Source organism: Leptodactylus fuscus, chromosome 5 (genome assembly GCF_031893055.1).
Source record: "Leptodactylus fuscus isolate aLepFus1 chromosome 5, aLepFus1.hap2, whole genome shotgun sequence".
Taxonomy (NCBI): Eukaryota; Metazoa; Chordata; class Amphibia; order Anura; family Leptodactylidae; genus Leptodactylus; species Leptodactylus fuscus.
The window spans coordinates 180,262,770-180,277,023 of record NC_134269.1 but is presented as its reverse complement, the minus strand read 5'-3'; the positions used below and the strand labels follow the sequence as shown (position 1 = coordinate 180,277,023).

At 43.3% G+C, this 14,254-nt stretch overlaps 1 protein-coding gene across 1 annotated transcript in view; it reads left to right on the top strand.

The window, feature by feature from the left end:
• The first annotated feature begins 1,166 nt into the window (after positions 1–1,166).
• The window catches only part of CTNNA1 (catenin alpha 1), a 34,700-nt gene continuing 21,612 nt past the window's right edge, over positions 1,167–14,254 (top strand). Inside the window, exons 1-6 of the mRNA XM_075274790.1 lie at positions 1,167–1,300; positions 10,280–10,383; positions 11,958–12,153; positions 13,292–13,458; positions 13,546–13,665; positions 13,779–14,045. Of these exons, the coding sequence (XP_075130891.1) occupies positions 10,282–10,383; positions 11,958–12,153; positions 13,292–13,458; positions 13,546–13,665; positions 13,779–14,045 (852 nt within the window). The 5' untranslated portion in view covers positions 1,167–1,300; positions 10,280–10,281. The remainder of the gene's footprint in view (positions 1,301–10,279; positions 10,384–11,957; positions 12,154–13,291; positions 13,459–13,545; positions 13,666–13,778; positions 14,046–14,254) is intronic.

The following is a 14,254-nucleotide window of genomic DNA, read 5'->3' as shown; positions in this document are numbered from 1 at the left end:
CTCTTAATCTCCTCCTCAGCTGCCTGATAGTTTTCCCCATGTATACCATAGGACAGGGACAGCTGAGCAGATACACCACTCCCATGGTAGTGCATGTAGCGAAATCTCTACAGGCGAAAGAGAACCCTGTGACTGCATTGGAGAACGTCTTATTCCTATCAATAAATGGGAATGCAGATATTGTAATGCATTGCATTAGTGATCAGACCCCTGGGGTTCAAGCCCCCTAGGAGGTCTAATAAATGCAAGAAAAAACTTTTAAAATACGAAAGAATTATTATATGTGAGAGTATATATATATATATATATATATATATATATATATATATATATCTATCTAAAAACCCTTTCCCTAGAGCACATCTAAAAGTACCTGTATACTGTGAAACACATACGCATTAGACATCCCTGTGTCTGAAAACGCCCGGTCTATAAATCTATAAAATATTTTTCCCAATGCTGTGAATGCCGTAATGGGAAAAAAACTAAAAAGTGCCAAATTGCCATTTTTTTTGCTGATTTGCCTCTGATAATTTGAATAAAAATTGATCAAAGCAATAGACATTCCCCAAAAATGGCATAACTAGAAAGTACACCTGGTCCTACAAAAAAAAAGAGCCCTATGCAGAATATGGTGACTTTAAGAAAAAAAACTTTTTTTTTTGCAAAGTTTCAGATTTTTGTTAAAGAGTAAAATGAAATAAAAGCATAGAAATTTGGCATTTCTGAAAGTGTACTGAGACCTAGAATACACGACATGTCATTGTGGCTGGAATAAAAACAAAGCCCGTAAGAAAGTCGCACAAAGGCCCACGTCTGTGTATTCACTGCCATAAAGTCGCACAACACGTCACGGTGTCGCCTGACAATACAATGTTGCATTTGCTTCCTCCTCTCAGTGTGTACATAAGTCAGGAGAGAAACATGAGACGCTTTCTAGATAACGGCACCATTGTTTGCCCAGGTCTGACAACCTTTCTCCCCAAGTTCCCCTCAGCAGAGCCTTGCACACCCTTCCCCTGTCCATTAGGACTTGTGGCCACTTGTGGCGCCCCCGGGCAGTGGCGCAGCCCCTCACACAGGTGAAGCCCCTCGTACAGGCAAGTTAGTGAGCAGACGGCAGGACTCACATGACCGCCTGTGGAATGAGACAGCCCGCACCCTGGGAGGAGTCTCCAGACAGGAACTGCCCGTCTCATCCTGTTTCCTACTAACAGCCCGACCTGGGAGAAGTGGAATTTGAGTTGGGCTGTGGCCCCGCGTTACTCTATCCGTCGCAGAGGTTGAGGCAGCGCCGCAGGTAGGTGCGGGGAGACTTGAGGCGACATGTTGGGTGTAGTTGGCTGGCGCTGTGCCCGCTGCTGAGAAGTTGTGGAAGTGCCGGGACTGGCAGCGGTGTAGAGCAGTCACCTGTTGTAGCCGCTCACCTATAGCCCTGTATTACTGTGAGAAGGCGGCGGCTGCGTGTGATAGGGCTGCTCGGCAGTGGAGACTTCATGCGGCCAGTCTGACACTTTGCGCTGTTCGGTGTAGCCTGTGACACTCTCCGCCCCCGCTGCGCAGACTTGTCGCCATCCTCTGCCAGGTCGTGGCTGTCCCGTCCTGAGCTGCGCCCCGCCCCCTGCTCGGCATTGTCTGCAGCCAGGAATGTTCTACCTCCAGCACTGCCGCGCCCTGTCACACAACTTTCCCGAAACCCCCTGGGGTGGTGGGCTGACCTGTGAGACCCCGGCCCGTCACCTGCTGCAGCGCTGGGACTCTCCCATTACCAGGAAAAGTTCTGCAACTTTACAACAAACTTCGTGTTTCGATTCCGCAGCAAGTCATGACGTCTATTAACTGAAAGGGAGACGTGAAGAGACATAGTGTACAGTGTAAGGAGACGTGAAGATGCATAGTATACAGTATAAGGAGACGTGAAGATGCATAGTATACAGTATAAGGAGACGTGAAGATGCATAGTATACAGTATAAGGAGACGTGAAGATGCATAGTATACAGTATAAGGAGACGTGAAGATGCATAGTATACAGTATAAGGAGACGTGAAGATGCATAGTATACAGTATAAGGAGACGTGAAGATGCATAGTATACAGTATAAGGAGACGTGAAGATGCATAGTATACAGTATAAGGAGACGTGAAGATGCATAGTATACAGTATAAGGAGACGTGAAGATGCATAGTATACAGTATAAGGAGACGTGAAGATGCATAGTATACAGTATAAGGAGACGTGAAGATGCATAGTATACAGTATAAGGAGACGTGAAGATGCATAGTATACAGTATAAGGAGACGTGAAGATGCATAGTATACAGTATAAGGAGACGTGAAGATGCATAGTATACAGTATAAGGAGACGTGAAGATGCATAGTATACAGTATAAGGAGACGTGAAGATGCATAGTATACAGTATAAGGAGACGTGAAGATGCATAGTATACAGTATAAGGAGACGTGAAGATGCATAGTATACAGTATAAGGAGACGTGAAGATGCATAGTATACAGTATAAGGAGACGTGAAGATGCATAGTATACAGTATAAGGAGACGTGAAGATGCATAGTATACAGTATAAGGAGACGTGAAGATGCATAGTATACAGTATAAGGAGACGTGAAGATGCATAGTATACAGTATAAGGAGACGTGAAGATGCATAGTATACAGTATAAGGAGACGTGAAGATGCATAGTATACAGTATAAGGAGACGTGAAGATGCATAGTATACAGTATAAGGAGACGTGAAGATGCATAGTATACAGTATAAGGAGACGTGAAGATGGCATAGTATACAGTATAAGGAGACGTGAAGATGCATAGTATACAGTATAAGGAGACGTGAAGATGCATAGTATACAGTATAAGGAGACGTGAAGATGCATAGTATACAGTATAAGGAGACGTGAAGGTGCATAGTATACAGTATAAGGAGACGTGAAGGTGCATAGTATACAGTATATGGAGACGTGAAGGTGCATAGTATACAGTATATGGAGACGTGGAGGTGCATTAGTATACAGTATATGGAGACGTGGAGGTGCATTAGTATACAGTATATGGAGACGTGGAGGTGCATTAGTATACAGTATATGGAGACGTGGAGGTGCATTAGTATACAGTATATGGAGACGTGGAGGTGCATTAGTATACAGTATATGGAGACGTGGAGGTGCATTAGTATACAGTATATGGAGACGTGGAGGTGCATTAGTATACAGTATATGGAGACGTGGAGGTGCATTAGTATACAGTATATGGAGACGTGGAGGTGCATTAGTATACAGTATATGGAGACGTGGAGGTGCATTAGTATACAGTATATGGAGACGTGGAGGTGCATTAGTATACAGTATATGGAGACGTGGAGGTGCATTAGTATACAGTATATGGAGACGTGGAGGTGCATTAGTATACAGTATATGGAGACGTGGAGGTGCATTAGTATACAGTATATGGAGACGTGGAGGTGCATTAGTATACAGTAGAGATGAGCGAACACTAAAATGTTCGAGGTTCGAAATTCGATTCGAACAGCCGCTCACTGTTCGAGTGTTCGAATGGGTTTCGAACCCCATTATAGTCTATGGGGAACATAAACTCGTTAAGGGGGAAACCCAAATTCGTGTCTGGAGGGTCACCAAGTCCACTATGACACCCCAGGAAATGATACCAACACCCTGGAATGACACTGGGACAGCAGGGGAAGCATGTCTGGGGGCATAAAAGTCACTTTATTTCATGGAAATCCCTGTCAGTTTGCGATTTTCGCAAGCTAACTTTTCCCCATAGAAATGCATTGGCCAGTGCTGATTGGCCAGAGTACGGAACTCGACCAATCAGCGCTGGCTCTGCTGGAGGAGGCGGAGTCTAAGATCGCTCCACACCAGTCTCCATTCAGGTCCGACCTTAGACTCCGCCTCCTCCGGCAGAGCCAGCGCTGATTGGCCGAAGGCTGGCCAATGCATTCCTATACGAATGCAGAGACTTAGCAGTGCTGAGTCAGTTTTGCTCAACTACACATCTGATGCACACTCGGCACTGCTACATCAGATGTAGCAATCTGATGTAGCAGAGCCGAGGGTGCACTAGAACCCCTGTGCAAACTCAGTTCACGCTAATAGAATGCATTGGCCAGCGCTGATTGGCCAATGCATTCTATTAGCCCGATGAAGTAGAGCTGAATGTGTGTGCTAAGCACACACATTCAGCTCTACTTCATCGGGCTAATAGAATGCATTGGCCAGCGCTGATTGGCCAGAGTACGGAACTCGACCAATCAGCGCTGGCTCTGCTGGAGGAGGCGGAGTCTAAGGTCGGACCTGAATGGAGACTGGTGTGGAGCGATCTTAGACTCCGCCTCCTCCAGCAGAGCCAGCGCTGATTGGTCGAGTTCCGTACTCTGGCCAATCAGCGCTGGCTAATGCATTCTATTAGCCCGATGAAGTAGAGCTGAATGTGTGTGCTTAGCACACACATTCAGCTCTACTTCATCGGGCTAATAGAATGCATTGGCCAATCAGCGCTGGCCAATGCATTCTATTAGCTTGATGAAGCAGAGTGTGCACAAGGGTTCAAGCGCACCCTCGGCTCTGATGTAGCAGAGCCGAGGCTGCACAAGGGTTCAAGCGCACCCTCGGCTCTGCTACATCAGAGCCGAGGGTGCGCTTGAACCCTTGTGCACACTCTGCTTCATCAAGCTAATAGAATGCATTGGCCAGCGCTGATTGGCCAATGCATTCTATTAGCCCGATGAAGTAGAGCTGAATGTGTGTGCTAAGCACACACATTCAGCACTTCTTCATCACGACAATACAATGCATTAGCCAGTGCTGATTGGCCAGAGTACGGAATTCGGCCAATCAGCGCTGGCTCTGCTGGAGGAGGCGGAGTCTAAGATCGCTCCACACCAGTCTCCATTCAGGTCCGACCTTAGACTCCGCCTCCTCCAGCAGAGCCAGCGCTGATTGGCCGAATTCCGTACTCTGGCCAATCAGCACTGGCTAATGCATTGTATTGTCGTGATGAAGCAGTGCTGAATGTGTGTGCTTAGCACACACATTCAGCTCTACTTCATCGGGCTAATAGAATGCATTGGCCAATCAGCGCTGGCCAATGCATTCTATTAGCGTGAACTGAGTTTGCACAGGGGTTCTAGTGCACCCTCGGCTCTGCTACATCAGATTGCTACATCTGATGTAGCAGTGCCGAGTGTGCATCAGATGTGTAGTTGAGCAAAACTGACTCAGCACTGCTAAGTCTCTGCATTCGTATAGGAATGCATTGGCCAGCCTTCGGCCAATCAGCGCTGGCTCTGCTGGAGGAGGCGGAGTCTAAGGTCGGACCTGAATGGAGACTGGTGTGGAGCGATCTTAGACTCCGCCTCCTCCAGCAGAGCCAGCGCTGATTGGTCGAGTTCCGTACTCTGGCCAATCAGCGCTGGCCAATGCATTCTATTAGCCCGATGAAGTAGAGCTGAATGTGTGTGCTTAGCACACACATTCAGCTCTACTTCATCGGGCTAATAGAATGCATTGGCCAATCAGCGCTGGCCAATGCATTCTATTAGCTTGATGAAGCAGAGTGTGCACAAGGGTTCAAGCGCACCCTCGGCTCTGATGTAGCAGAGCCGAGGCTGCACAAGGGTTCAAGCGCACCCTCGGCTCTCCTACATCAGAGCCGAGGGTGCGCTTGAACCCTTGTGCACACTCTGCTTCATCAAGCTAATAGAATGCATTGGCCAGCGCTGATTGGCCAATGCATTCTATTAGCCCGATGAAGTAGAGCTGAATGTGTGTGCTAAGCACACACATTCAGCACTGCTTCATCACGCCAATACAATGCATTAGCCAGTGCTGATTGGCCAGAGTACGGAATTCGGCCAATCAGCGCTGGCTCTGATGGAGGAGGCGGAGTCTAAGGTCGGACCTGAATGGAGACTGGTGTGGAGCGCTCTTAGACTCCGCCTCCTCCAGCAGAGCCAGCGCTGATTGGTCGAGTTCCGTACTCTGGCCAATCAGCGCTGGCCAATGCATCCCTATGGGAAAAAGTTTATCTCACAAAAATCACAATTACACACACGATAGAGCCCCAAAAAGTTATTTTTAATAACATTCCCCCCTAAATAAAGGTTATCCCTAGCTATCCCTGCCTGTACAGCTATCCCTGTCTCATAGTCACAAAGTTCACATTCTCATATGACCCGGATTTGAAATCCACTATTCGTCTAAAATGGAGGTCACCTGATTTCGGCAGCCAATGACTTTTTCCAATTTTTTTCAATGCCCCCGGTGTCGTAGTTCCTGTCCCACCTCCCCTGCGCTGTTATTGGTGCAAAAAAGGCGCCAGGGAAGGTGGGAGGGGAATCGAATTTTGGCGCACTTTACCACGCGGTGTTCGATTCGATTCGAACATGGCGAACACCCTGATATCCGATCGAACATGTGTTCGATAGAACACTGTTCGCTCATCTCTAGTATACAGTATATGGAGACGTGAAGGTGCATTAGTATACAGTATCAGGACACAGTATATGGATACATGATGATACATTAATATACACTATAAGAACACATGATACTTAGTATATACTATAAGGACGCATAAGTATACCGCAGTATAAGGACAGGTTAGTATACACTATAAGGTATATGATGACACATTAGTATACACTATAAGGACACATGATGGTATCTTAGTATAAGCCATAAGGAGAACTCATGATACATCAGTATTTACTGTAAGGATGTATAAGTATACTGCAGTATAAAGACAGGTTAGTATACACTATAAGGACACATAATGATACATTAGTATATACTATGAGGACACGAGTATCCTGCAGTACATAGACACAGTATGCATTATAAGGACACATTGGTATACTTCAGTGTAAGGATACATTAGTGTACATTTAAGGCAAGGTTCAAATTAATGACACACTAGCAATAATTTTATAATACAATTAAAACTAATCTTTTTTTTTTTTTTTTTATCCAAAGCCAACTCCACAGGCCTGGTTAGTATATGCTACTATATGTCAGTATAAGGACACATTAGTATACTGTACCTTTACAATCTGAAACCTCTCGGTGTAGGGTTTCGTACAGTCAGCAATCTCCTATTTTTACCAAATTCAGTTTATTTTATTATCGTTTGAATCAGATTTTAACCCCTCAAGCACATGGCCAGTTTTTTGTGTTTTTTTAAATTTAATTACATTCTTGCCTTCTTAGAACCATGACTTCAGTCTTAGAGTCACTGAATGTGGAGTTTTTTGGCGTTGATTTTGACGCTGAATCCGCCTCAAAATCAGCCTCCAAGAAAAGCCTCCCAATAGAACACTATTGGGAAGCTTTTTTTAGAGGCTGATTTTGAAACAGATTCAGCGTCAAAATCAACGCCAAAAAACTCATTGTGAATGGACCCTAAACATATCGATAGGGAATCTAGATTGTGAGCCCTATATGGGACAGTGACTGACATTGTAAAAGCGCTGTGGAATATGATGGCACGATATAAGTAAGCCAAATAAATAAGTATATTTTGAGTCTGTTTTAACGTGGCAGATTTATTAGAACGGTCTAAAAAAGGCAAATGGTTTTAGTTGCCCATAAGAGCCAATCACAATGCAGCTTTCACTTTTCCGGAGCAGAATACAAAATGAAAGCTCGAGGACAGTTTTGCTTTTTTAGTGTCTCAGTAAATTTGTCGCAATGTGTTTTAGAAGCTCTTGTAATTTTTAGCTACTACTTATGTCGCATGAAGAAGGGCCAGTTTTATGTTGGAAAAAAAGTTGACCATTCTAGCTTCAAAATAAACTGCTGACTTATGAAATGATACCATTATTGATATTGTATAATAGAAGGTTTAGAAATAACATCTGTTATCATCTGTTCTATATAACGCTGATATACACAAGCATTTCTTCCAAAAAAGTCTTTGTTTCCTCGGCTAGTTGAAGGTTTTCTTAAGAAGCCTGTATCTCTTCCTGGTCTTGTTTTGTCTTATCTGAGGGTCATAACTCTTCTGTCTCGGGGTTCTATGGAGCCTTTTTTTTGTGGTCTGGTCTTCTCTTGCATTATTACGATTAGTACAGTAGCTTTAACCTTTGTCTGCTGCTGTGTGACCATGGTTGTCAGCCATTTCTGATTGTTATATAGTAATATATATCAGGCGCTCAAAATAATTGTGCAAAAGAAATGCATTTTATTTGTAGAATATGCAATCCATTAAAAAGGGTTCCACGTTTTTCGGCCCGTATGTTGGACCTTCGTCAGACCCGGATTGCCGTTTTGGAGATGATAAAAGATAATAAAGTAAAGCAGAGCATCAGCAGAAGTAGCAGGTGAATAAGAGACACCCAAGTAGGTATTCAGAGACCAAATGATAAGATGCGTCTGAGTACCTACTTGGGTGTCTCTTATTCACCTACTACTTCTGCTGACGCTCTGATTTTCTTCTATCAACTCCAAAACGGCAATCCGTGTCTGATGAAGGTCCAACATACGGGCCGAAAAACGTGTAACCCTTTTTAGTGGATTGCACATTCTACCAATAAAATGGATTTCTTTTGCACAATTATTTTGCGTGCCTGATATACAGTATATTACTATATGTCATCTATCAGTGCGCCATTCTATGATAGGAGTGCCGTGGTTCTCTACATATCCATTTATGATTGTCAGAATCGGTGGTTTGGTCTATAGACTCCATGGTCCTGGTGTAAACATAGTCTAAAAGGGCCATTTTATATGTGTAAATAAACTCGGATGGTTGCAAACAACCTCACATTGCCTTCATTGTGAAATACGCTTTGTTGTTCGGACGACTTGTGTTTTTATATTGCGTATATAACATACACTCGCCTCTACATTTAGGTGCAAGTTTTCTGATGTTTTTTGTTGGGGACATTCCCATTGAAATCAAGGGAAGGACTGACATATTGCCTAATACCAAATATTTAAAAGAATAATAATAATAATAATTCCAAATATTCCTGGTTTTATTTTTGGTGTGTATTGATTCTGATGCTGAGGATTTCCCATAATACCCTTTGCTGTGTATTTTGCAGGTGTTATGCAGTTGAAAACTTGTATTTAGCTTTGTCACTAACAACTTGGTCTCTTAGGTTACAGAGGCCTCAGGTTACAATGTTTTAGCTTTTCTGGATCATTGTAATTTAAGACCTCACTTGATCTTTGGTGCAATGGATCAGCTGAAAGATCCAATGCATTTACTGCTGAAATGCTTGTGACTGGCATCAAGACTCCGCGGGTACACTATAACGTGCAATGTATTGGAAGGGTTAAGCTATGTATCCTCGTGTACAGCAGAGCCTCTGCCGTGTCCTCCATGCGCCCCTTTTTTTTTACTATGTCATCATCTTCAACTCTGTGTTGCTGAGTATCTTCCTCTAGGGCTCAGGTTTGGAACTTTTCTGTGCTGTATGCCACCAAAGGTGCTCACATTATATCCTAGCAAATGTTGAACTATGTCTTGAATTTCAGGCGGAGGTTGCCCCATCACGGGTTATTGAGCCAAATAGTGCTTTGTGCTTATGACCAGTTGCAATAGACTTCTTGCTCCCAAAGCAAGCTGTGATTTACCATAGACTTTTGCAGTCTGCCCCCTTATTTTGCAGTCTGCCACTTATTTACATGTAATTCTGTCAAGAGTAACTGTAAAATGGCAAACAACTGAGAAAAGGCCAAGAGAGCATAATATAGAAGATCCAGTGACACTGGACTGCAAATACAGTGCATGATGCAGCTGGAAAGATCCCGGTCATCTGATCACAATCTGGAAATCTGCTTACTGTATATGACTAATATACCATCAATGATAACACAACTAGAGACAAGTAAATAGATGTAGTAAATGCTCTTTACATTGTAGAAGTTCCAAGGAACAGGGAAAGCAGTTTGCAGACTGTGGGGAAAACAGCCCCCCCCCCTCTACATTCACATTGTGAAGAGATAACAGACCCTCCCCCTCAATCACCACTGTGCTGCTGCCATTGTAATTTGTCTATGGACATACCTTCCCTATTAACAGGGTGTGAACAGCAAATTAGCTAGGAGGGAGACTCCTAGTGGCAGCAATGGTTCTTTCAGGCAGAACACAGCAACGTTTATAATTAAAGTACAATTTGATCCAGAATCAAATGTTCTATTAAGTGGGACACAGTTATATGAAATGTAAGTGACCATTTAAGAAGACTTTCACACCACATTTAGTGTCAACCAGTACAAACTTTTTTTTATTTTTTTATAGCAATGACGCTGAATGCAGGGAATATCAATTTCAAGTGGGACCCAAAAAGTCTTGAAATTCGAACCCTCGCAGTTGAGAGACTTCTTGAGCCATTGGTTACTCAGGTATGTAAGACTTATCTATAACTTCTGCTTTTGTAAACAAAGGATAGCAGATAAATGGCTGATTGATGGGGGTCTTTCTGCTGAGACCCTCACCAATCCTTAGAATGGGAGGTGTTTTACCTATGATGTAACTGCAGACGAGCCCCTGGTGTTATACTTTGGCCATCTCTGGTGCTCCCATTGAAGTGAATGGGATCAGGGTCGAGTCTGTGTCTGCATCCAATAGGGGTTTGGCTGCATTGACAATGAGGATGAAACACCCCCTGTTCTCAGGATCTTATAAAACTTATATAAAATCGGATATCACATTTGTCATTTTAAGGCTAAGGCCCCACGGGTCGATACACAGTGCTAAAGCTCTGCGGGAAAAACCATGGCGGGAATGCATCGCAGTTCTTTCCATAGCGCTTTGAACAGAAAGTTCACAGAGTTTTCCTCCGCAGACTTTCTGTTACCATTATATCTATGGGGAAGCAGCCGGCGTTTCCATAGATATAACTGACGTTCCGATTTCCAAAAGCTTTGGAAATCGCAGCATATCTGCGGTGCAGTTTTTACCGCAAAGTGGGGATGGGATTTGCATGAATCCCATCCACTTTGCAATTACTGTAAAACGCTGCGGTTTTTCCCATGGCGTTTCCGACCCGTGGGGCTCCGGCCTAATAGTGTTTTTTTTTTGTTTTTTTTTGGCAAGATGTTTTTTTTAAAGCCTGCAGTGTAATATAAGATGCACTACATACAATTTTAGTGTAGTGTTTGATGATATAATTTTTTTTTTCGAACTGCAGCATTGCTCTATTGAACTTGAAAATGTATGTTAAAAATGACAATAAAAATGCTGAAAAGTGATGCATGATGCAGATTTTGCTGCACTTTTTTGAGCCAAAGCCAGGAGTGGACTCAGTAGGTAGGAGCAGTACAAGTCCTGTACATATCCCATTCCTTGTTAAACTACTGGGTTTTCTCAGCAACCTGCAGAAAGTTCTGCATTAAAAGAAAAACCTTCTCTCATCAGCCTAGGGGGATGTTTTCTATTGCAGTCACATGGGACATACCCTAAAAATGGCATATAATTTCTTGTTACTAGAATATATGAAATGTTGACGCAGGTTTTGCTCAGTGGAGCTCCATGTTTGATGACGCTCACCATTTGTGAAAACAAGGGAGCAGAAGTGTTCAGATGAACTCTGCACCTCTTTACTTTGTGTTTGGCATTGCATGGCTGTCCTCTGGGTATTGATTGTGTAGTGTATGTATTCATGGAAAGTCTATTGACTTTCTGTGACTCCATCACTCACTTAGAAAGCTGAGCCGCACAGAAACAAAGGGGTGTACAGCTCAACACTTCTGGTCTTTTGTTTTAGTCCTTCATGCCAGACTTTTTCTTCCATTGGAAAAGTAAACAAACATGCCGGAAGCTTCTGTCGGGTTTTTTACCACTTGAATGAATGCGGACTGGGTGAATGCTTGAGTGACTGCGCCGTCTGCATCTGGCATTCCAGCGATGTTAAAAGTCTGTTGCTATGCATCCTATGGTGTGTACTTAGACTTCATTGTATAAAATGTATCTGCAGGTGACAACCTTGGTTAATACCAGCAATAAAGGACCATCAAATAAAAAGAAAGGGCGTTCTAAGAAAGCTCATGTTTTGGCTGCATCAGTTGAGCAAGCAACTCAAAATTTTCTGGAGAAAGGAGACAAGATAGCCAAGGAGAGCCAATTTCTCAAGCAGGAGCTGATAGATGCAGTCGAGGATGTTCGAAAACAAGGTATGTCCAATATCATAACCTTATCTGATAGTAAGGATAACCCTGCTTTCAGCTGTATGTTTTTTTGTTTCTCCCTGTACTATTGTGTAAGTGACGAGGGAATAATTGAAGGGAATGTATGGGCTGCTAATTATTAACTATTATTTACCGTAAACAAAGTCTTTATGTTAAATAGGCCCTTTCACCACCTCCACCACCTCTAGTTCTTTCTCATAGATGCCACTCCACTGATTCTGGAATAGTTGGAATTTTTACTATAGCCCCTGCTGTTCAGGAGCAATCAATGCTTGTAGTTACAGCACACCTATGCTCTCTACTGTCAGGTGGGCAGGGACAAGCAGGAACAGACTGATGGGGACCACCCACCTCACACCAGTGAACATAATTGTGCTGAAAATAACAAAAATTATTATTTGAGAATGTAGGGGCTAGAGGGAAATTCCAACTGCAACAGAATCATTGGAGCAGCTCCTGTTGTAGAATGCAAAAAAACCATATCTAACCTTTTAAAGGGATTTTTAAAGTGATAACTTATCCTCAGTATCAAAAACATCAGCAGGATCATATAGGATAGTGATGACTAGTTTTTTGAGCTCAGTGTGTCAAAATTGTTAAAAAATAAACAAAAAAAACCTTGGGTTCCGTGTCACATCTTTTTATGGGCTCCACACAGTATCTGCCCATTTTTATGGCCCCTACACAATATTGACCCCCTTTCCCCACCCCCACTTATTGTAGCAGCCGATAATTTTTTCTCTCCTGTCCACGGTCCAGTCCTGGTTGCCCTTCGCTGCCACTGCCAGGGTGCACTGTAGCCAACAGTGGAGAATCTCGGGAAGCTGTACATAGCATCCCAGCGTTCTTCAGCATCGTGATGTAAGTGTAGCACCACCTAGAAGAGGCTGCAGAAGGCAACGTGCACAGGTTAGCAAAAAAAATTATCGCCAGCTGCTTAATGCAATAACACAATAAGTAGCTGCCGATTAAAAACAATGCTGCCCCCCTGTTTATTCATTGATGCGCAATTACCAGTGAGAATCCAAAGGTGAACCTATGGTGTTTGTGTAGAGAAGGCTGGAATGACACATTAAATATACTTTGGTTATTCTGATACAATGAAGCCTTTATGTTCTTGTAGGAGAGCTAATGAGAAGCGCTTCTGGAGAGTTTGCTGATGATCCCTGCTCTTCTGTGAAACGTGGAAACATGGTCCGAGCCGCACGTGCTTTGCTGTCTGCCGTTACAAGGCTGCTTATATTGGCTGATATGGCAGATGTCTACAAACTACTTGTTCAGCTGAAAGTGGTAATGTTCTTTATTGTATATTCTAATAGGACATTGCGTCCCTCAGTTCAGCTTCCTGGTAAAGTTATACATTTCATTTTTTTAAAGGTGGAAGAAGGAATCGTGAAACTGAGAAATGCTGGCACAGAGCAGGATTTAGGAATCCAGTACAAAGCCTTAAAAGCTGAGGTTGACAAGTTAAACCTAATGGCTGCAAAAAGGCAACAGGTAAGCTGTGGGGAAACTGTATACTGATATGACTGACTAGTCTGATTCACTTCTGTAAACTTCTCAGCTATGGAATAATAATTGGAGATATTTTTTTTTTTTTTTCATTTTAGGAGTTGAAAGATATTGGGCATAGAGATCAGATGGCTGCAGCTCGCGGAATTCTGCAAAAGAATATTCCAATTCTTTATACGGCATCCCAAGCATGTCTGCAACATCCTGATGTAGCCGCGTACAAAGCAAACAGAGACTTGATCTATAAACAGCTGCAGCAAGCGGTCACTGGCATCTCTAATGCAGCACAAGCCACATCATTGGAGGAGATTGCTTCACAGCATGGAGGAGGAGGAGAGCTGGCTATTGCTCTAAACAACTTTGATGTAAGTTTTTAATTTTGTATTTAGTAGTTATTTTAGTATTTAATAGGGTTCCCTGGTCCGAAATGGAGTTTTCGTACTTATGGTCTATACACAGGATAGGTTATCAGTATGAGAACTGTGGGGGGTCTGACACCCGGTGCAGTGAATGTGGAGTACGGACTCCTATTCAAGTATAGGAGCAGCCTGCGATTCCTGTCCACTGCACCAGC